The 24144-nt window shown below is 46.5% G+C and overlaps 1 protein-coding gene across 2 annotated transcripts; it reads left to right on the forward strand.

Annotated features, from left to right (window-relative positions):
• Positions 1-11853: 11853 nt before the first annotated feature.
• On the forward strand, positions 11854-23754 carry LOC141512551 (selenoprotein Pb-like). Of its 2 annotated transcripts, none has more exons than XM_074221576.1 (5): positions 11854-11957; positions 16731-16948; positions 20548-20760; positions 21369-21495; positions 23094-23754. In XM_074221576.1, the coding sequence occupies exons 2-5, from the start codon at positions 16743-16745 to the stop codon at positions 23316-23318; spliced, it is 771 nt and encodes a 256-aa protein (XP_074077677.1). In that variant the 5' UTR covers positions 11854-11957; positions 16731-16742; the 3' UTR covers positions 23319-23754. The 2 variants fall into 2 exon arrangements, with proteins under 2 accessions (XP_074077677.1, XP_074077678.1); XM_074221577.1 differs by having other exon boundaries at positions 11873-11957; positions 16734-16948.
• The last annotated feature ends 390 nt before the right edge of the window (positions 23755-24144 follow it).

Genomic DNA, 24144 nt, shown 5'->3' on the forward strand with positions numbered 1-24144 from the left:
CTGATGAGAGCAAAGGTTCCCTCATTCCCCCTTGCCTCTCCCCTTCCATATCATTGCAATAGCTCATTGTAATAAAAAAAAAAAAATCTTATTATGTGAAATATCTTGAACTATTCCCCCTCTCCTTTTTCTTTCTCCCTTTCCATTTCCCTTTTTTTCCTATTGACTCCATTTTTACACCATATTTTATCTTTGAATTCAGCTTTCTCCTGTGCTTCAACTATAAAAGCTCCCTCTACCTGCTCTATTAACTGAGAAGGTTCATATGAGTATTATCAGTGTCATTTTTCTATGCAGGAATACATGCAGTTCATCATCATTAAGTCTCTCATATTTCCCCCTCTCCTCCAATCTCCATGCTTCACCTGAGTCCTGTATCTGATGATCAAACCTTCTGTTCCGCTCTGGCCATTCCAAAAGGAACATTTGAAATTCCCCTGGTTCATTGAAAGTCCATCTTTTTCCCTGGAAGAGGACATTCAGCCTTGCTGGGTAGTTCATTCTTGGCTGCATTCTAAGTTCTTTTGCCTTCCGGTATATTGTATTCCAAGCCCTACGAGCTTCCAATGTAGTTGCTGCTAAGTCCTGTGTGATCCTGACTGCAGCTCCACGATATTTGAATTGTGTCCTTCTGGCTGCTTGTAATATTTTCTCTTTGACTTGGGAGTTCTGGAACTTGGCTATAATATTCCTGGGGGTTGGTTTTTTGGGATCTCTTTCTCGGGGGGATCGGTGGATTCTCTCCATTTCTATTTTGCACTCTGCTTCTAGAATATCAGGGCAATTTTCCTGTATTAATTCTTTGAAAATGATGTCAAGGCTCTTTTCCTGATCATGACTTTCAGGTATTCCAATAATTTTTAAATTATCTTTCCTAAGTCTGTTTTCCATATCAGTTGTTTTTTCAATGAGATATTTCACATTTTCTTCTAATTTTTCATTTTTTTGGTTTTGAAGTATTGATTCCTGATTTCTGGTAAATTCATCAATCTCCCTGAATTCTGTTCTTTGTCTGAAGGATTTGTTCTCCTCAGAGAGTTTTCTTATCTCTTTTTCCATCTGGCCAATTTTGCTTTTTAAAGCATTCTTCTCCTCAATAACTTTTTGAACTGTTTTATCCATTTGACCTAAGCTGTTTTTTAGCATGCTATTTTCTTCAGCATTTTTTGGGGTTTCCTTGACTAAGCTGCTGACTTCATTTTCATGTTTTTCCTGCATCTCTCTCATTTCTTTTCCCAGTTTTTCTTCCAACTCCCTCATTTGATTTTGAAAGTCTTTTTTGAGCTCTGTCATAGCCTGAGCCCAATTTCTGTTTTTCTTGGAGTCTTTAGATGCAGGAGCTTGTGCTTCCTCATCTTCAGACTGAGTATTTTGATCCTTCTTGGGCTCATTTGCAAAATATTTCTCAATGGTCTTCCTCTTATTCCTTTGCTTGTTCATTTTCCCAGCCTAAGCCTGTTTTTTTGGGGTGCTTCCTGAGCTTTTGGGACACTCCCACAAGGGTCTCAGTGTGTGAGGTTCTGTCCTCCCTCCTGGTCTGTGAATGACCATAAGCGCCCCCCTCTGCCACAGGGCTGAGGTGGGGGGGCCCTGCTGTTCTATGGGGGGCCTGGACTGTGATCAGGATCTGAATGTGGTCAGAGCCCCAGAGTCCTGTTCCAGTGGCAGAGGACAGAGCTCTGCAGTCTCTCTCTCTCCACTCCCCTCCCTCACCTCAATGGGCTCATGCCCTGGGGGCTCCTGCTTACTGGCTCAGCCTGCTTCTGTTTCCAGGTCTGAGCTGCTTGCTGTGTGCCCTGAGGGCTGGGCTCCACTGGCTCTGGCAGAGGTCCCCCGCTGTTCCCCCCACTTTGTGCCGGTGCTCCCCGGGGTGCAGCTCAGGAGACTCCCCCACTGCTATGAGCTGAGACTCCCAGCGCCCTGGGGCTGCCTCCGGGAGGCTGAAGTTCTTTGGCTCTGGCAGGCCACCCCTCTGGCAGGCCACCCCTCTGACCCCGGGGAGCAGAGCCTTTCTGCACTTTTCCAGGTTACCTTGAGTAGGAGAACTGCCTCCCTGGGTCCCTCTGTGGGTTCTGTCTCTCGAAAGTTTAGTTAGAGTCCTTAGTTTATGAGTTTTTATCAGAGAGCGCCTAAGACTCGATCCCTTCAAGTCTCCATCTTGGCTCCGCCCCTATTTCCGTTTACTCTTAAGAATATTTTATTAATGTAAAAAAAGACATTTGTACAAAATGAGAATAAAAAAATGAAATAAAGAAAGAAAAAAAGGAGGAAAAAAAAAGAAGGTAGGGGCTCAGCTGCTAACTATTTCAAACCATTGTAATGTGGATTTGCCAATGGGACCCACCCCTTATAACATGCCCAGATTTGCTGTTCTTTTTTTTTAAGGTGTTTTTTTTTTTTTGGCTAGGCAATGGGGTTAAGTGGCTTGCCCAAGGACACATGGCCAGGTCATTATTAAGTGTCTGAGACTGGATTTGAACCCAGGTACTCCTGACTCCAGAGCTGGTGCTTTATCCACTGCGCCACCTAGCTGCCCCCCAGATTTGCCATTCTTGATGGCTTATACTGAGCATGCTCAGATTCTCCTCCATGGGTTCTGATCCATCATATGGAAATTTGAAAGCCTGTTTCCAGCGGTGTGTGAGTGAGCAGCTGGTACTATGTAAAGATGAAAAGTCTTTTAAATATGGCTCAACTGGTGTTGAGTCAACTGAGTTTGCGTACAAAAGGGATCATAAGATGATCATGCCGTAGTTTACCTTCCTGACAATGAATAAGACAGATCTGCTATGAGCTGCTGGTTAGGGGATGGGGATGGGTGGAAAGTGACTGCTCTATCCTCCTCCCTTGAGCACATGGTATCTATTTCTTTTGTGCTTATTTTTTTCCTCTTGTTAGATGAACTCAAACAATGGAATTGTCCAGACAGAAATTGTGTGAGTTCAAGAGAGCCATCAGAGAGCCTACCAGCAGAGTTTACAAGAACCAGTATCAGTGAACGTTGAAGTGGTAATAGTTGATGATAGAGAAAATGATTATGGACAGATGTGAAAAAATTACTATCTGAGGATGGCAGAAAATTCAGGAACCATGATTCCTTCTTATGGAGAAAAGTTTCTAGAAAGAAACTTATCCTCAAAGTCCACAAGAGAATGAGAACTAAGGGGAACTTATAAAGTGACTCCAAAGGGAGAAAAGGACTTCCATAGTCAAGGTTTTTGTGGTTTAAGGCATCCCTGTGCCTCATTTGTTTTCCCATGTATGCCTCAATACTTTGGCAGTTTGTGTTCACTCTGCTCTGGGACCTAGTGTGAGCAAAGGGAATATACACCCCAGAATTATGAAAGATCGTTTTTATTTATAGTTTTATATGTATATGCTTTTGCTCTACTCTCTCAGTAAACACTCTTTTGGAATACAGAGAGAGAGAGAGAGAGAGAGAGAGAGAGAGAGAGAGAGAGAGAGAGTAAAAAGGCCTGCATGAAAACACCTGCAGCAGGTTTTGAGTATCTCTTGGTTTTTGTTGACACATTTTCAGAATGAGTAGAAGCTAATGAAATAGACTTGAAAGTAGTTTAAAAAAAAATTCTGAGTGAGCCCCTCCCCGATTTGACCTCCTGCTAGGAATCAGGTCAGACAATGGCTCTGTCTTTACAGCTAAAATCTCTCAAAGAATACTCCAGATACCGGGAGAACTTGAATGCTTTTTGAATGTTTAGAAAGTAACCCTATTTAATGTATTCTGATAACAGGGACACTCAGAGTACATATATGTGATATATGTGTAAAGAAAGGAGCTGATTGATTGTGACCCCCCCCCCCCCAATCTAAATTGTGAAGGGAATTCACTTGGAGATCTAATTAGGTAAAACAACTATTTTAGATCATGGGACTTTTAATCAATTTTCCTTTTATATCAGCTACCAGGATGATCAGCAAAAGGAAATGCTGCTGGGTAAATGTCATATTCTTGGAGCCAGGGAAGCCAAGATGTCAGGTGACAGGAATGTGCAGCCAAAGGGGCGGCTTCTCAGTATGGCTGAGGTTGGACCCTTTTGAACTGATTTCCCCAAAGTGACATTTGGATAATGTCTCACCTGGAAGAATAAATCTGGCCTAAGACATTTGACTTACCCATGTGACCTCTGCCTGGACACTGATATTCAATACCTATAAGGGAATTTTCCTTTGATGTCCTAGATCTCTATGGCCACTAAGCAAAACAGAAAAAGAAGTTTTAGGTGAATTGGAGATTCAGAAATAGGTTAGGTGTGTTAGGTGTGTGGCTCTGACACCTGCTAACAGTTACATGTTAAGATAGGAATTAAGTTTCTTTAATTTTATTTAGAAGGGATATTTAAGAAAGAAGAAAGGGAAATTCTTCGGATAATTACAGTTTTAAGGCCTAACTTAAGAAAAGGAATGTGAGTCAGAGAAGTATATCAGGAAAAGGAAAATCAATGGTATATTTGGGAATATTTTGAAAAATTTCATTTTGGTTAAGGATGTTTGAGCCATTATTGTAATAAGAGCAAAGGCTAAGATTGTTTTGTTTTTAAACCATATGCTGGGTACTCTGACCTAAGACGATTGTTGAATGTATGTTATAAGCTTAAGTCAGTATAATAATTCTCATTGGGAGTTTGCTCATGTAGTAAAATACTAATAAAGGTTTATTGTGTTAAAATGAAGTATGTGCATCAATTTGGCAATAAAGCAAAAGGTAAATTGCAATAAGCTCCAAAATTTCATTGTTTTGTGAAGAAAACATGTGTTTTGATCTGAGTAAAATGTTAAGCAGATTCTTTACCAGAAGACAAAGTCTCAACCAGTCTCCTGAGCTGGAGAGGACTTTCTGGAACAGATTCAGAAGATGCAGAAGGACATCGAATGTCTCCATCCAGAAGAGAAGAGAAGAGAAGAGAGGAAAGTCACTGGACCAATTCATCAGCACCATTTCTCACCTATGTGTACATTGTTTATCTGTAACTTCCCCCTGACTCTGGAAAATGTGGCCAGCTAAAGGTTTTAAGGGGTTGAGCAAACATGAAAGAATTCACTTAGATAACCAATTCTGAGCCAGAGGAGAGAAACACCAGTGGCATATGGCTAAGCCAGTTCAAGGTGACTATTGTTGATAACTGACTGACCAGGATATTTGCCTGGGGAGTAGCAAATGTCTGGACATGTTCAGAAGCAGGGTGCATATATTCTGGACTGTACAACTTAGAGATAGGTGACCTCAGACTCATGTGAGATTAATGATGGTACCTGGATCCCTTGTAATGATGCACAAGGGGACTTGTTAAGGGAAATGATGACTATGAGTTCATGTGGACTTGCAAGGAAAATGAGGATGATGATCAGATGGATCAGCAATGTAAGTCTATATTACAGAAATTTGAAGAAATCTCATCAAAATAAAGAGGAGGGATTGAATGGGATAAAGTTTGGGATTTCTTCAGTAAAATATTATAGATTAGAAATAGTTGAGCTATATGTTATATTTCTTCTGCTCGTCCTCCCCTGACAAGCAACTTAATGTTACCTTGACCAAAATGTAGAGTAAACTGACCCTGTCTTATCTGGGTTGAAGTCCAGATGTTTCTATATTCCTTGTCCTGGAGGAAGAGAACCTGTCTCTGTTTGAATTATATGCTTTTTCCTTGGAGTAATTTAAGCATCTAGATTGTGAAGACAACATTCCTCACTAATGAGGATGGCTCAGTGGGGGAAGGATTGCTTTAGGATAAATAGATTGTGGATTTCTTCTTCTGTGCCTCTCTCAGAGTGGAGTCCGATTCTCGAGAACTGAATAAAACTTTTCTCTTCATACCTTGAGAAATCTCCAAATTTTATTTAAATGGGTAGACTCATCCCGCACACACTTAACCCCATTGCCTTGCAAAAAACCAAAAAACAAAATTGAGGATGAACATTATACTGCAATTTGTTCAGTCATTCTCCAGTGGATGGGCACCATCTCAATTTTCAATTCTTTGCCGTTACAAAAAAAGAATTGCTATAAACATTTTTATACATGTGACTTGTTATAAATGGCATATGAACCTTGGAAGAGATCAATTAGTCTTGCTCAGAAGTGTTTACATGTGTGCATTTCTGGCACACACATTTGCAGTTTTAAGAATCTTAAGTTACAGAAATAACACTATACAGAAAGGGCCCAGTCATGGAACCACAGGATAATGTGGAATTGATGCAGGGGAAAGATGAAAATAATTGTGAACATAGCAGAAAGAAATTAGATGGAGAGGCAAACTGACTACCATGGAAAAGAGGCAGAGAACTATGAATGTAGCAGAAACTAAATCTGTAATAAATTTAGCCTTTATAATTGATTGTAGCCTTTAAGAAAGTCTGCTAGTCTTGTCAAATTGGGTGAGATCCCCTTTCTTGATGTACCATTGATTCATTGTTTAAGTAAAATTTGTATCCTGATCTCCTTATGTTTCACCCTCTACCTAATTCCTGGTCCAGTAAGAGAAAAGGAGTTCACCTTTTGCCCTCTGGATGAGAGACAAGACATAAAAACCTGGGTTGGACTCCCACTCAGGGCCTCATTCTTCTCTGATCTGTTCTTTTCTTTCTGTCTCTCTCCCTCTCCCTCTCTCTCCTTATCCCTTCCTATGGGTTGTAACTTCTTTTAAGTAAATTTTTGTTTTTATTTCCACCCTTGCTTTCCGGAATCTAAATAATGATTCCTCATAGGCAGAACCGAACTCAAGTAGCCAGCGGCAACACAATGGAAGGACTGGACTCTGATTTCAAACAGGAGTTTGTTGACTGTTGCCTGACCACCTGCTTTGTTGCTGATGAGGTTCCTCTGGTTGGCCCCAGATCCAGAAGCAAGAGTTCATGTCAAAGACTCTGAAGGGGGACTTCTGTCCTTCCTGTGACTCAAGAGGAGTAACCAAGTCTCTCTGAGCTCTGAGTTGGAGTGGAGAGGGGCCCTGCCCGCACTGGGCTGGCTGGCATGGGTGCATCGCCTGGTTTTGTCTTCTTTATTTGGTCCAAGATCTTATCAGATCACCAAAAGTTGCTAGAAGGCCAGGAACCTGAACTAGGAAGGAAGACCCAGCCCTAACCCAAACCTGCTTTGCTCAGGTTGTGGCCAAGCAGTGAGGTGCCAATGAACCCCAAGTAAGGGAGTAACTGATCATCTCCCCAGCGACCAGTGTGGTAGAGGGAAGAGAGAGGCCTTTGTTTTGGCTGGAGGGAGGGGGATGGTTTTGTACTTTTCTTTTTGTCATCTCTTCTCAGTAAATACCTTTTGCAAAAACTAAGATATCTGATTAAATTACTAGTGGGATGATAATCAGTTGTGAGATTGAGGAGAAATTAATTTGCACTGAAAGTGTTGTGATGGAGAACATTCTTTTTTTTTGATCATTTATTAATTTTTTTTCTGTGAAAGATTTTATTTATTTTGAGTTTTACGATTTTTCCCCTAATCTTACTTCCCATCCCTCCCACCCTCCACAGAAGGCAATTTGTCAGTCTTTACATCCGTTTCCATGGTATACATTGATTCAAATTGAATGTGATGAGAGAGAAATCACTTTTGTTTTTGTTTTTTGTTTTTAGGTTTTTGCAAGGCAAATGGGGTTAAGTGGCTTGCCCAAGGCCACATAGCTAGGTAATTATTAAGTGTCAGAGACCAGATTTGAACCCAGGCACTCCTGACTCCAGGGCCGGTGCTTTATTCACTGCGCCACCTAGTGGCCCCGAGAACTCACATTCTTAAGGAAGAAACAAAGTATAAAAGATAGCAAGATCAGACAATAAGATATCAGGTTTTTTTTCCTAAATTAAAGTTAATAGTCCTTGGTCTTTGTTCAAATGATGGAGAACATTCTTAAATAGGGATCCAAGCTGATGACAAGAGAAAAAGCACATAATTCCTCCAGGATAATCAGGGAGAGCTACAGCTGTAGTCACCCTTCTGGGGATTTGATTGCAAGACTCAATGGGAGGAGGGGTAAGGACCACCAGAATCTGCATCAAGGATGCAAATACATTATGAATAGAAGATGGAAGCGTAGAAGTCTGGGGTCATAGTAGGCCCTACAAGCATTCTCTATTGTTCTATCTGGTGTCTATGGACACCACCAAAGTTTTCTTCTTCTACCCATTTCCAAGGGAGATTTTGATTCCTGTCAGGAGGGAAGACAAGAGATTGGCACCACATAGCTGGCTTCTCTTCTCATCTCAGAGCTGGAGACATCAGTTTAGAATTACCAACTCACCTCCCTGAATATTGGTGTCTAGCCAGTCTCCTCATTTCATTTACGTTATTTCTATAATTGCAGACTCTTAAGATTTACCACCAGGGCCGCATAGCAGGGTGATCGTTGGGTGTCTGAGGCCGGATTTGGACCTGGGTGCTCCTGGCTCAAGGGCCAATGCTCTGTCTGCCACCTAGCTACCCCTATTATTACTATTTTATTTTATTTTGGGTCTTTTTTTTCTTTTTGCGGGGTTTTTTCAGGGCAGTAGGATTGGAGTGGCTTGCATGTCACACAGCTGGGTGATTGTTGGGTGTATGGGGCCGGATATGGGCTCAGGTGCTCCTGGCTCCAAGGCTGGTGCTCCATCCATTGTGCAACCTGGCCATACCTACAATTATTACTATTATTTTGTTTTAATTTTAATTTTTTTCTCTCCCCTTTACTTTATTACTCAAGTGAGTCTATTTTGGGGGGGAGTGTGTATTTTGTTTACTCTTAAATAAGAATATTTTATTAATGTATAAAAATATTATTTGTAAAAAAAAATGTGTATACCCTTTGATCCAGAATACCACTCCTTGGTCTATACCCTGAAGAGATGATGAAAAAGGGTAAAAACATCACTTGTACAAAAATATTTATAGCAACCTTGTTTGTGGTGGCAAAGAATTGGAAATCAAGTAAATGTCCTTCAATTGGGGAATGGCTTAGAAAACTGTGGTAGGGATGGCTAGGTGGCATTGGGGCGGCTAGGTGTCGTAGTGGATAAAGCACCAGCCCTGGAGTCAGGAGTACCTGGGTTCAAATCCGGTCTCAGACACTTAATAATTACCTAGCTGTGTGGCCTTGGGCAAGCCACTTAACCCCGTTTGCCTTGCAAAAATCTAAAAAAAAAAACCCAACTGTGGTATATGTATATCATGGAACACTATTGTTCTATTAGAAACCAGGAAGGATGGGAATTCAGGGAAGCCTGGAGGGATTTGCATGAACTGATGCTGAGTGAGATGAGCAGAACTGTACATCCTAACAGCAACATGGGGGTGATGATCAACTTTGATGGACTCACTCATTCCATCAGTGTAACAGTTGGGGACAGTTTGGGGCTGTCTGCAATGGAGAATGCCATCTGTATCCAGAGAAAGAACTGTAGAGTTTGAACAAAGACCAAGGGCTATTACCTTAAATTTAGAAAAAAAAAAACCCTGATATCTTATTGTCTGATCTTGCTATCTCTTATACTTTATGTTTCTTCCTTAAGGATATCATTTCTCTCTCATCACACTCAATTTGGATCAATGTTTACCATGGAAACAATGTAAAGACTGACAAACTGCCTTCTGTGGGGAGTGGGGGAGGGAAATAAGATTAGGGGGAAAATTGTAAAACTCAAAATAAATAAAATCTTTAATAAAATAAATAAATAAAAGATTTACTACCTGATAGCTATCCCTTAAAGGAGAGGAATGCCCCAAGCAAAGGATTTTAAGATTTTAAGTCCCCTGTCCCACTACACATACACACACACACACACACACACACACACACACATATGCTGCCAAACCCACATATGATCAATACCAAACAAGCTGAAAACCAACAGATCCAAGAAGTCACTTCTCTGAGAATAAATATGGCAGACAATAATCGAGTAGATGAGCTACCCCTTTGGGAAGGTGATAACTCAGCTCATCCAAGAGAGAGTCTCAGAACTCACTCAAGGGAAAATTCCTCTAAGTCTCTCATGTGGGAAGCTGGGAATAGAGACATGATTGAAATTCAACATGTCAGCTTCTTCCCACAGTCTTTCTCTCCTTCAGATACCTGAAGAGAGGTTGAAATGGCACATTTCTCTCCTGAAATTGGAAACCAGAAACTCTCGATTTTCCCAACTCTGCTCACCCTTCATGATGGCAAAGAGAAGTCAATCTCCCTCAATGAGAAGAATTTCCCATTGAACTGGTCTTCAGAGCTAAGAGAGAATCTATCGAGAAAGTTAAGAGAGGTAGAGAAAAAGAACTGGAAGTCCTTAGTATAAATGACCTCAGAGAGTTTAACTGAGAAGGGAGGAGAAATCCAGGATGTCAGCTAGTGGGAATGGATAGATCAAGGGGAAGTTTTCTGCAGATGGGGAAAGCTTGAGAGAAGCAGTCAGTAGAGAGACTAAAGATTAGTGAGAGAATAAGGATGATAGAGAGGGAAATCTGCTGCAGAAGATGGGATTCAATGAGATCACTGTGCTTTTTGTTGTTCAACCCTCCTTCTCAAAGAAGACCAATGACATCAGGAAGGCAATGTCTCAACTTGCAAGTGAACTGGTTTTGAGTGAGGCAGAGTCTTCTTCAGAGTCAACTCCGCAGTCATCAGCAAATCACAGGCGATGACAAATGGTGATTGTCCCTGGAATGTGGTCACTTGTGCTATCACTGACCATCATTCCTTGGGACCTATCAACCACTCCATTCTAGCTCCCAACCATACTCCTGGCTAACTCAGGTCTTTCCATTTTAGCATCAGAAGCCCTCTTTATCTCCATGATCATACTCTCAAACATGGGGCTTGCAGCTATGTAACCAAAGATCATATCAACAGCAGCAAGATCTGTCCAAGTTGGCTGCATCAGATAGCTTTGGGAAGACCTTGACCCCAGAATGTTTGTCTTACCTCTTGGTCATTCATTACCAAGTCCTATTACATGGGCCTCCATGGGCAACCACATATTTCTGTTTGCCTTGATTGGGGTTCAAGATTCTCATACTCTCTCTCATTCATAGACTTAAGACTTGAATGGTTATACTGGTTGAAGGATTTTAAGAAAAAAATGTTAATTAAAAAAATGATAAAAGGTCTCATGTTCACAGCAACAGGACTGGGGCCCCTAGCTTTTGTGTATCAGTTGGGCCAGCTTGGAGTTTTAGGGTCCATGGATCTGTTGAATCCTGGGTCTGTCACTTATTCCTCATATGACCTTGGAAAAGTCACTTGACCTTTGGGACTTATTTTCCTCTTGTGCAAAATGAAAAGTATTGTCTTAGGTCCCCTTTGAGAGTTGGTCCCCTGAATCTTAGGAAGCTCCCTCAACTTCAGCAATGAGAAACTGGAAGTTCCTTGACCCTGAGGATGAGACCAAGCTATTGAATAGACTGTCCGGAATAGACTGCAGGCCACTGAAGTGCCCAGCTATCTCCTGGGCCAGCTGAGGCCATTGAATAGTGCCAGTTTGTATCTGTGATCTGGATCTGAGGGCCGGAGGCTGGAAGCTAGCAATCAGCTAGTCAGTCATTTGGTCAGAAACCATTTCTTAATCTATCTGGAGCCCTTTGCTAAGTGTTGAGGGCAAAAAAAGAATGTCACAAACAGTCCAATGTGTCAAAGAATTCACATTCTGATAGGGGAGGTAACATTTAAACAGCTGGGTATCAAACTATTGATCTATTGATCTACACGTGCCCATAAGTACATATGTATACCTGTACATATCTTAGACATACAAACACACACGTATATTAAATGGTGTCTGGAGGGTGGCTGACCAGGAAGGTTAAGCCCTACTCTGGACCCCAACCTGCATCCTCCACCCCCACCCTTTCTCCTGGGGTGGAGCTCTGGACAGAGATAAAGTGAGCAAAGGCCACCACTTGAATCCCCAGGCTGGACTCCTGCACCAAGGGGCAGCAGCTGAGGCAAGAGGAGCCCACCGGGCATCAGGTACAGTAACTGCTTCACCTTGCTCAACTTCTGGGAGAGATTGGCTGTGGGTGGAGGGAAGGAAGTGAAGGGAATGATGTGTCTGCATTCATAAGGGCTCAGTGGGCCATGGGGTCACTCTGTGGTGAAGGCTTAGAACTCCAGATTTCCAACCCTGGGGTCTTAGAGACTGGCCATTCAACTCTCTTGTTTTGCAGAGAAAGAAAATGGGTTCTCAGGATGCCCATTGCTAGTACAGATGAAATTTGAACCCAATGACTTGGACCCTTCTTCTAGACCTTTCTTCCTCTGTATCTGGAAAGGTTGAAAATATATTAGACATCTGCAGGAAGCCTGGGAAGGAGGAGTTAAGAAAATCTGGGTCAAAAGAAGTGATATTAAGTGTCTTTTCATAAGAGATAAGTCTATTTTTTCATGGGAAAAGTCACTATGCCAAATAAGGGCTACTGATCTGAATGCCTGTGAATGTTTAGTATTAGTATTTTGGGGGAACCTGCTTCCAGAGAGCTCCTGCCCACTGGGGCATCCCTCCTCTAGGGAACCCTGAAGTGGTTTGGTCAAAGTCCAGTTGAAGGATAGCTGGGAGACTAAGGGTCTGGAGCCACAACCTGGCAAGACCCTTTTCCAGTTTTGCTCCAGAGCTGCAAAGGACATCAGAACTGGGGAGGGAGATGAAGTCTAGCCCCATTGCCCCCCGATCATAAAAGAGTCCCAGAAGACAGAGGGGGCTAGTGTAGGGTTTCACCGACAAGAACCAGAACTTGGCTTCAGGATCCCTAGTCTGTGCCTGTAAGGCTGTCCGGGCAAAGTCGTGGAAGGGGGTGGAATTCTTTTTAATGGGACCTGGAGACCTGAGGGACCCTAGGGTTGGGGTGGGAGGCAGGGAGGGGATTAGGTTAAATCAGTTAAATCCCTTGTGGACCAGGTGGGGGCCTGAGAAGGGGACAGCTGGTGCTGCTCTTTTTTGTTTGGCTCCTGATAAGAGGGGAGGCTGGAGCAGACTGGGGACAGTCTGTACAAAGTCCTGTGTGGAGATGGCCGGGGCAGGGGTGGGGGTGGGGGGCTGCCCAGGACACAGAACACAGCCTCTCCTCGGGGCCAATGGGCTGGGCTGGGGCAGGAGGGCCCTGGCTGTGAATCCTGCCTCTTACACTGCGACTCCACTGAGTAGTTAGTGGCTCGGGTCCAGGCTAATGAGGCTACTCTCCCAGCTCCTGCCCAATCCTTCCTAAGCTTTCTGAGGATGGGCTCTGGACTGTCCCATTGATCTCCACCTCCCAGTGTCCAAGAGCCAAGGTTCTTGTGTGTCCAGAGGCTTGGACTGGGCCCCCAGCCTCAGCTTGAGGAGGTCTGTCTGCTTGGGCAGCCACCCCTCCTCTGCCCCTTCCCACCCAGGAGAGTCTCAGAGAAGGGGCCCCGCCAAACCCTATTCTTCCAGTCCTGGGCTTGGAACTGGAGGATTGGTCCAAATCCCACTCATTCATTTCCTACCCATGTGACCTTGAGTAACTCATTTCATTTCTCCAGGTCTCAGTTTCCCCATCTGTAAAATAAGAAGATTAGTCTTTATGGCTCTGAAATTCTTTCATCACTACCTGTGTGGTTCTATGAGCCAGACTGCTAGGCCCCAGACTGGTGCTGAGGAAACAGTACCTGCCCACAAGGAGTTTCCATCTATTGAAAGGATTACAGAGGAAGAGAAGGAGAATATCAGAGAGGAAGAGAGAGAGAGAGAGAGAGACAGAGACAGAGAGAGACAGAGAAACAGAGAGACAGAGAAACAGAGAGAGAGAGAGACAGAGAGAGACAGAGAGAGAGAGGGAGACAGAAACAGAGAGAGAGAGAGAGACAGACAGAGAAACAGAGAGAGACAGAGAGACAGAGAGAGACAGAGAGAGAGACAGAGACAGAGAGAGACAGAGAGACAGACAGAAAGAGAGACAGAGAAACAGAGAGACAGAGGAAACAGAGAGACACACAGAGAGACAGAGAGAGAGAAAGAGAGAGAATTGAGCTCAGGAGAGATCTCATGTAGTCAGGTTGCTGTTATTAAGTCATCTCATTGAATTATTGGCAGCTCAGTGGCACAGTGGGTAGTATACTGGCCTTGGAGTCAGGAGGACAGGAGTTCGAATCCAGACTCAGATACTTGACACTAGCTGTGTGACCCTGAACAAGTATCTTAACCCAGGGCCATCTCCAATCATTCTGATCCATATCTGGTTACCGGACCCAGGTGGCTCCAGAGAAGAAAGTGGGGCTGGTGACTTAGCACAGCGCCCCCTCACACCAATCCAGTTCATATGCTTATTGTGGCATCACCTCCCTGATGTCAAGGTCTTCAAGAACAAAAGACAAGCATCATCATCATTGAGTCATTTCAGTTGTGTCTGACTCCCATGATCCCATTTGGAGTTTTCTTGGCAAAGGTACTGGAGTGAATTTTCTTCTCTAGTTCATTTTTATAGATGAAGAAACTGAGGGACACAGCATTAAGTGGCCTGGAATCAGAAAGATCTAAATTCAGACCCAATCTCCCATTTTATTTACTAGTTGCTTGACCCTGGGAAAGTCACTTAACCTGTTTGTCTTAATTCACTGGAAAAGGAAATGATAAATCACTCTAGTATCTTTGCCAAGAAAACCTATTGGCCATCAGGCCAAGGTGATCCGGAGTCAGAAAGAGGCAGACTCAGCCGAGCAAAGACGACAAGGATGGGGAGAGCTTCCAGTGTCGCCAGGTGAGCTGGGGGGATCCGTGGCTACATACCTGTGGAACTTCAGGTCTAGAAACAGGAAGTGATCTACGAGGGTTCCGTGGGCAAGGGAGCTGGCAGCAGGAGATGGCAGGCTGAGGCCAGCTAGTGTTCTGGGCCTGGGGTGCCATGGGGGAGAGGGGTCTCCCTGCCCTGCTCTCAAAGCCCAGGAAATTGGCAGGAAGACTGTGGTCTCTGCCCACCCTCAGGCTTCAGAAATCCTTCCTGGCCTGAGCAAGGGCTCAACCAAAGGCCAGATGCCTGGCCCTGCCTCATCCCCTGCTCCCCAGGGTCTGTCTCCACATCTTCAGACCTGGTGCTCAGGTGAATCATTTCATGCAGGGCCACACATGTACACACATACATGCATGAACACATGGAGACACAAACACACATATTACCATCTACCTACACAGACACATGCACACAATACACATCATGATAAGATACAGATACATACACACATCATACATACAATGCACAAACACTTATACCTCCCTGTCTTCCTCTTCCTTCCTCTTTCCTGCCCTCCATTCTTCTCCAATTCATTTATTTAATGTATATGAGGACTTTTTTCAGGCAAACCCCTCCCTGCCCTCGCTCCCTCCCTCCTCCCCCTCCCTTCCTTATCACCCTCCTTCTTTCTCATTTCCTCCTCTCCCTCCCCCTTCCCTTCCTTCTTCCCCTCCCTTCCCTCAGCCCCCTTCCTCATCTCCTCCATCTCCCTCCTCTTCCTCATTCCATCCCCTCCCTCATCCCTCTTCCTCATCCTCCTCCCCCTTTTCATTCCTCTGACTTCTTTCTCCTCCTCCCCCTTCTTCTCCTTCTCTTACCCCCTTCTAGCTTCTTCTCTTCTCCTCTTTTACCCCGGCCTTCCCTTCGTTTCCTTCTCAGGGTTCAGAAGGCAGCTGGGATTTTCATCTTCAAAGTTTGAACAAAGACCCTTAGCAAGGCCAGAGAAGCCATCCTTGGCCTAAGGACAGAAGGACCTTTGTCTTCCTCTCCCAGTCTCCCCAATACCAGCTCATGTTGTGTCTCTAGAACATGCTTTGATGCCAGGGGAAAGGGACCTTCTCGGTGTCTGGTGGGCATCTGGACCAGACTGCCAAGGCTTCCCCATCTTCTGTCCCCATTGCGACCCATGGCCCGCAGCAGGAGGAACTGAGTGCCCCAGACCTGAGGCAGGTCTACTGAGGCAGGTGGCATGGCCCAGCCTCAGGGGTAGTCAGGGAGTTGTTGGTCCCAGAGTTCAAGACCACCAAATCCGAGCCTCTTTGGGCAGAGATGAATCAGTGCTGGCAAGTGAGGAGGGGCCAGTGGAGCTGGGATTTAATACCAGATCTGTCACCCACTGCCTAGGACCTTCTTGTTCTTGAGCCATTTCAGTTGGGACTGGGGTTTTCCTGGCAGAGATACTGGAGTGGCTTTGCTTTTTCCTCCTCCAGCTCATTTGATGGATGAGGAAACTGAGGCAAACAGTATGAAGTAACTTGCCCAGGGTCACACAGCTATTAAATAGCTGAGGTTGAATTTGAACTCAGCGCTCCTGACTTCAGGCCTGGTGCTCCAGCTACTGTGCTATTGAAGCCACCTTGGATCTCACTTTACTCCTGTGTAAAATGAAGGGTTATATTTCATGACCTCTGATGTCTCACCTCTGTTTTATTCAGCCGTGAGGACTTAAGATTGTGACTAGAGCTGGACACCACCTTAGAAACCGCAGCCAGTTCTCTCATTTTACAGATAAGGAAACTGAGGCCCAGAACGGGAAGGCCTGTGTAAGGAAAAGCCACAGTTCAACCTAGGTCCCTTGGTTTCCCAAGCCCATTAAGCTGCCCTCCCAGAGGGGAGGAATCTGCTACTGGAATGTTAGTTAGCTTCCTGAAGGCAGGCCTGAATCTTTGCTTAATCTTTGCCCCAATGCTAACACTGCCAGGAGGTAGTTCATTAGTGCTGAATGAATGAATGAGAACAGTGTCTCAGTCCCTGCTGACACCGGTCACCTTTGTTCTCCAAGCAGGTGGCAGGGATGGGTCCCCCCGGCCTAGCCGCTGCCATCCTGCTGGGGCTGGTGGGAGCCGCCCTGGCCGCTGAGAATGGGACGAGGATCTGCCAGCCAGCCCCAGAGTGGAGAGTGGAGGGTGGCATCTCCCCCATGGAGGAAGCCCTGGGTCAGGTGATGGTGGTCGCTCTCTTGAAGGCCAGCTGACACTTCTGTCTCAAGCAGGCTGCCAGGTGACAGGCACAAGAGGGAGGGTCTCAAGGTGTGGGGGTGGGGTGGGGCAAAGACCAGGACCTGCCAGCCCCAAGAGGCCCAGAAAGTCAAGGCAAAGAGAACAAAACAAACCCTCAGACCAGTACTTATTAGCCATGGGACTACATCAAGTCACTTTCTCATTCTGGGGACTTGCTGGGGGTCCTCCTTGAATGTTCTTTTGTCCAGGATATACATCCCCTAGCCCCCCACTTCCCCTTCTACCGTCCTCTGGATATTATTCTCCAGTCCAGGCAAAGCCCTTAGACCTCAAAGTTCCAGAGGAGGCCTTACGGGAACCCAAAGCAGCCCCACTCTATCTCTTTAGTCCTGAATGCAGCCCCGTAGTGCATCAGGTTTTGTCTGCTTTAACACACTAGTATGTGAATGTGATTCTGGTCCACTAGGACCACGGGGTCTTTTCCAAACAAGCCGCTGTCCATCCAGTCTGGACTCCTGCTATTCTATACCTGTGAAGGTGAGAGCAGAACCCAAGTGACCTTTATCCCCTGAGTTCAGCTCAAGGCTCTGTCCTGTTGAGACCCTTTTAGTTTCAAACTCTTGTCATCTACTCCCCCACTCCAGCATGGGCTCATCCGATGAGTGTGACTGATGCCTTTACCCAACCAATAGCCCAGGGTCACACAGTCAGTCAACAGACACTGATGATGTGTGTGCTGAGGATGCCGTCCCTGCTCTGAGGGGTAAACACCCCTGGAGAGTCCCCAACATCGGGGAAATTGAAAATACTCCCAGAGGGAATGTGTTGGGTTGAGGAGGGAATAGGGAGGCTTCCCAGAGGGGGGGGCAGCCAGAGAAGATGCCCATAGCCAGGAGATGGACCAGCTCGATGGATCAGTCAGTGGCACTGGATGGAAGAGTATGGCAGACTGGAGAGGCAGGAGGGGTCTTTGAATGGTGAATAGAGGATTCCATATTGGATCCTGGGGGTCATAGGGAGTCACTGGAGTTTATTGAGTAGTGGGGTATGTGTGTTTCTGTGTATGTGTTTGTGAATGTGTGCATATGAGAGAGAGAGAGAGAGAGAGACAGAGAGACAGAGAGACAGAGAGACAGAGACAGAGACAGAGACAGAGAGACAGAGAGAGAGAGAGAGAGAGACAGAAAGACAGAGAGAGAGAGAGAGAGAGAGAGAGAGACAGAGAGAGAGAGAGAGAGAGAGAGAGAGAGAGACAGAGAGACAGAGAGACAGAGAGGCAGAGAGTAGGTCTGACTTTTACTTTAGAAAATTCCATTCAAAGATCAGGTAAAGATGGTCTAGAATGGGGAGACAGGAAGCAGACAGAAGCACCAGCAGCCCCTGCTCTAGTCCAGGTGTGAGGTGATGGGGGGCGGGTGGTGTCTGGTGTGTGTGGGGGGCTAATGTCAAAGAAAAGAAGGAAATATATACAATAGATTATGTAGAGGTGAAATCAATAGACCTTGGTAAATTATTGAATATGGGAGACGAGAGAGAGAGAGAGAGAATGAGGAATCATGGATGATATGATACCAGGGATGGTGGCCCCTTGATAGTAACTGGGAAGTTAGGAAGTGGGCAAGGTTTGGGGGGGAAAGAGAATGAGTTCATTCTGGGACCACTTAGAATTTAAGATATCTATTTATGAGTCACCCATTTCAATATGTTTAATAGGCAAATGGAAATGCAATCCTGTAGCTTAGTACAGGCTAAGACTGTTTGATACTGATTTCATGGGAAATAGTATAGAATAAGAAAAAAGGAGAGGCACCTGGAGGCACTCATAGTGAGTGCATGTAACCTGAATGAAAGTCCAGCAGGACACTGAGGAGGGGTGGTCAGAGAGGTAGAAGGAGAACCAGGAGAGCCCTGACCCCCCCCCCCAAACCTAAAGAGAAGAGAAGGTGAAGGTGAAGGTAATGGCCAGCAACAAAGGATGCAGTGGTTGATAAGGATGAGAACTGAGGGAAAGTCTTTTGATTTGGTGATTAAGAGATCATAAGAAAGAAGAAGGAGAAGAAGAAAGGGGGAACAGCTGGGTGATGTAGTACATTAGAGCATTAGCTCTGAGTTTAAATCTGACCTTTATTCACTTACTAGTTGTGTGACCCTGGACAAGTCACTTAATCCTGATTGCCTTAAAAAAGAAAAAGAAAAAAGGAAAAGAAAGTGGATGGAGGTACTAGCTGCAGATGGCTCTTTTGGGGAGATTAGTCACAAAAGGGAGGAGAGAGATGGGCCAGAGGTTGGTGGGAGATAGACAGATCAAGGAAGGGTTTTTGGAGGATGGGGAAGATGTGGACATGTTTGTAGGTAGGAGGCCTTGGGCAAGCCACTTAACCCCATTGCCTTACAAAAAAAATAAATCAATACAGATATAGGGGGCAGCTAGGTGGCGCAGTGGATAGAGTTTCTGAATCTATAGATGAGGAATGAGTGGAGAGACTTCCAGCCTTCAAAGAGCTATGGGAGGCTCCCTCCACTCCTGGAGTCAGGAGGACCTGAGTTCAAAGCCAGCCTCAGATACTTAATAATTGCCTAGCTGTGTGACCTTGGGCAAGCCACTTAACCTCATTGCCTTAAATTTAAAAAAAAGATTAAAGATGAGAAAGCAAAGTCAGCAGAAGGGCTAATCTGTTGGGGAAAATAAGATGGACTGAGATCCCAAGGACATATGGAGGGCTGAGCCTAGTGAGAAGGGTCACTTCTTCATGGGAGACAGGAGGGAAGGAAGAGAGAGTGATGGAAGGAGGTGAGGAAGTGGGGAGAAGAGAAAGCTCTTGGGTTTTTTTAATTTTTTTTTTAGTTTTTTTATTTTTGCAAGGCAATGGGGTTAAGTGACTTGCCCAAGGCCACACAGCTAGGTAATTACTAAGTGTCTGAGACTGGATTTGAACCCAGGTACTCCTGACTCCAAGACTGGTGCTCTATCCACTGCACCACCTAGCTGCCCCAAGCTCTTGGTTTTTATGGGTAAAATAGATATGAGGCAAGGTTGTCCACTAATCTAACTCTGGCACTCGATGTCCTAAAGGGCAGTGGTGTGGAAAGTACTTGGCAGCCCCTGAGCATGGCAGCAGTGGGGACTATGGCTTTCAGGAGATCTCCTGACCCCTTTCTGCACCAGCCCTCATGAATGCCCCACTTTCTGGGCACTCACCCCTTGCCTATTCCCAGGCCCAAGCCAACAGTGGGCTTATTCATTGTGAGAGAAAAGGGGGAGGGAGAAGAATGGGCAGAGGCAACTTGACCCAGAAATAGGATCTTACTGAAAAGTAAATGCTCCCCCATTTTAGGGGGAACTAGACTGACCCTGCTGGGGTTTTCCATCCAGCAGCTCCCCCTGATGTTGAGGGGGATTCCTTCCACTCAAGACCATTTTACAGAGGAGGAAACTGAGACCCAGGGAGAGGAGACTCTGACCCAAGGGAAACAAAGGCAGGGATAGGAATAGCTCCTGTCTTGAGTCCCGAGGCACTCTCCCTGCTCACCCAGATGCAGGTCAAGGCCCTGCCAGCAGAGACTCTGAGGGCAAGAAAGAATGAGGGAAAGGAGGCCCCCAAAGGCCCTGCTCACCATGCCCTCCTTTGTCATCCCCAGCATAGGCAACTTGCAGAAGCGGCTGGCCCGTGTGGGTGCTGCAGGTATCCGCTTCATCATAGTCAATGAGAAGTCACCCCTGTCCCAGGCCCTGCAAGGGGAACTGGAACTCCATGCACCTTTGGGCGTACCTGTCTATGGCCAGCAAGGGCCCGGCCCTGATATCTGGAGCATCCTCGGGGGGGCCAAGGATGACTTCCTTGTTTATGACAGGTAGGACCTCCTGTGCCGGGCTCAGGGCCGGGGTTATGGGTTGTGCCAGACTGTTGAGGGGGATGGACAGAGGGGCTGATTGGCGCTCTCAGCTGAGTCCATGGTGGGCTTCCAAAGCCCCCAAAGGAATGTGTCCCCTGAAGGCTAAAGATTCTGCTGCTGGGCTGCTTCCTGGTGGTGCCTCTTGCCATCAGGGCTGACTGCCAAGCCTCCCCTCCCTCCTTTGCTTGCCTTGGAAGCTCTGATGGTATGAGTGGATGTGTGAGCTGGGCACAGTCTTCTCGTTTGATGGATGGGCAGCCCAGTTTCTCAGCTTATCCCCTGGAGGGCCTAACAGAGGGCTGCAGACATACCTTACCCCCAGTTCTTGAGGAGGCCCCAATTTCCCAGACTTCCAGGGGAGGGAGTGACTTTCCAGGGGGAGGCACAAGCTGAGGATCACCGCAGCAATTCAATCCAACCCTTCATTTTGAGGGTGAGGAGACTGAGACCCAGAGAGGACCAGGGACATTTAGGGGGTCAGGCAGCAGAGCCAGGGCTAGAAGCAGGATTTGCACTCCCAGCCCATCCCTGTCCCCACAGCAGTCCGGTTATGTCTGTCTTCACAGGTGTGGCCGCCTGACGTTCCACCTCCAACTGCCCTTTAGCTTCCTTCACTTCCCTTACGTGGAGTCTGCTGTTCGCTTCACCCATCGGCAAGATCACTGTGGCAACTGTTCTTTCTATTCTGCCCAGGTGAGGCCTGGAGAGGGTGTGACTAGAGGGCAGCCAGATCTCAAGGTGGGCCCGGGGGCCTCAGAATTGGCAGGCCCCCTTAACAACGGTCCTATCAAACTGCCTCATTTAATACATGGGCAGAGGACTGCAGCCTTGCCCAAGATCTCACAGAGAGAGGGTGACCTTGAACTCTTCTCCCTGTTCTTTCTGTCCCCCTGGGCTGGCTAGGGAACGAAGGTGGGGTTATTGGGATTTGACCAGAGCTCCAAGCTTTATCTTGCCTGCCCCGCGCTACCGCCTGGAGCGCAGTCCAGACATTGAGGAGAACTGTGGGTCACGGCGCCACGAGCACTGAGTCCGTAGCAGTATCCCTCTTTACACGACTGCGCGTTGTGACTAGATTGCGCCCTGGGTTTCTGAATGCATAAAAGAGGAATGAGTGGGGAGTTGTGGGAGGCTCCCTTCGCCCCCCACCCCCAGCAGGCCATTGCTCATCCAGATGGGCTCCCCGAGATGTCCAGGGCCCTACTCTCCAATGGGGAGCCTATTCAGCCTCAGACAACAGACACAGGAGCCACCATCACCTCTTTGGGGTGAGCCTGGACATCTTGGGGAGCCCATGGGGTTGGGCTCTGGCCATCATGCCCTCTCTGAGGTCTTCACTGCCTGGGGGGGTTTCTCTAGGACAGCCAGGTCTTCAACCAATCAGTGAAGACCTCAGAAGAGGGGGTGAATGGGAAGATGAGTATATACAGATCTATGTCTGTGTAAGGAGAGTGGGTGGACCTGGTGATCATATGTAAGTGAACCCTTTGTTCTGGCCAGGCTTCTTCCTGGAGAAGGTGCCCACTGGTCACTGCCAGCTTGTTACTCTTCAGTTCCTGGGGCTTCTGTGAGCTGGTGACCACACTTTAGAGACTTGGGAGGAGCCACAGTCCAAATAACAATTCAGAATATCAACTCAGATGTTCTTTCCAAGGCACAGCTCCAGGGGAGTTCACTCCTGGCAGAGGGAGGGCTGGGGAGGCATCTCCTGAGAAGCCCCCCATCCTCATCCTAGAGTGTCCATCAAGAAAATGATGGACAAAGGCAGTCTGATGGTTTGAATTTGCCTCTTACTGTCCTTACAGGCAGGGCAGTGTCATCCATCACAAGGGAGCCTTGTTTCCTCTGTGGTTGTGTAGAAAAATTATCTTTATGTTAGTGAGAAAATTGAGATGGGGGTGATCTCTCTTTCTCTCTCTGTCTCTCTCACTGTCTCTATCTCTCTCTATGTCGTCTATCTGTCTGTCTGTCTGTCTCTCTCTCTCTCTCACACACACACACACACACACACACACACACACACACACACACACACACACACACACACACACAGAAGGTACATTGAGATTGAAGTTAGCTCTAAAATGAAGTCACTTGGAGCAAGAGAGGGAAGACAGGACCCCCCCCCATTTAGGCTCCCCATGAGCTGGCAGACCTGCTCTGCCCCAACTTTGGGGGGGTCTTCTTTTGGGCCCCCTCATCCCAAGCCCATCAATCTACTTTCTCTACAGAGTTGGTGATGTAAGTATGGATGAAGCTGATGGACCATTACCGTCTTGTTTCCTCTCTAGGTGAACAGCACAGACCAGGGGAAGGCCGAGCCGTCCACTCAGGCCCCAAGCTTAGGAGGAGAAAGGCAGGAGCCCCCTGTTGAGGGGCCCAGCACCCCCAGGTCAACTCTGTTGTCTAGCACAGCCCACACCCGTGGTCCTCTCCACAGCCACAATGAGATGCCATTCCCTGGCCTTTCTATACCCAGTCTAGAGAAGCCCCACAGTGAGGGGGCCACTAAATAGCCCTTTTTATAATGGCCATGGTCACAACCAGACCCCCATTCTATCGGTTGACCCCAAGATGACTACCAACCCTGCTCCCAACCTCACTTTCTGTCAGCCTGGTCCCTGTTTCAGGGAGAAGAGAAACTGAGGTGTCCCTGGGGTCATGGAACAACCACATATGTCTCCATCAAGGCTGTGGTCCACTTGCCTGTGGTGATGGCTAGATTTAGACCCTACCCACTGCTCTTCCTTCCCTCAATTAATGATGCCCATGGTGAAACCCGGAGAACCGGTCATGGTGGGTTGATGCCATACAGAGAGGAGGAATGAGGAGGAGGTTCCATTGTCCATACCCAGGCATGACTACAAGCCAAGATGGTGCACCCACCTGACCCAATACGACTGTTCAGTGGTGGGGACTTGGAGAAATGGCCAATAAACTTGTCTCTCAAGAGCTCCTTCACTGATCTGCTTGAGGGCTTTCAGCGTGCCAAAGGTGGCCCCACATTGCTTGGAGGACAGGGAAAGAAGCAAATGCCCCGGGACACTGGTGTGTGTGTGTGTGTGTGTGTGTGTGTGTGTGTGTGTGTGTGCGCATGTGTGTGGTGTGTGTATGTGTGTGTGGCATGTGTATGTGTGTATATGTGTGCACTGCATACATGTGTGCGCATGTGTGTTGTGTGTGCGTATGTGTGGTGTGTGGTGTGTGTATGTGTGTGGTGTGTGTATGTGTGCATATGTGCGCATGTGCATACATGTGTGCGCGTGTGTGTTGTGTGTGCATGTGTGTGGTATGTGTATGTGTGTGGTGTGTGTATGTGTGTGTGGTGTGTGTATATGTATG

Source organism: Macrotis lagotis, chromosome 2, assembly GCF_037893015.1.
Source record: "Macrotis lagotis isolate mMagLag1 chromosome 2, bilby.v1.9.chrom.fasta, whole genome shotgun sequence".
Lineage (NCBI taxonomy): Eukaryota > Metazoa > Chordata > Mammalia > Peramelemorphia > Peramelidae > Macrotis > Macrotis lagotis.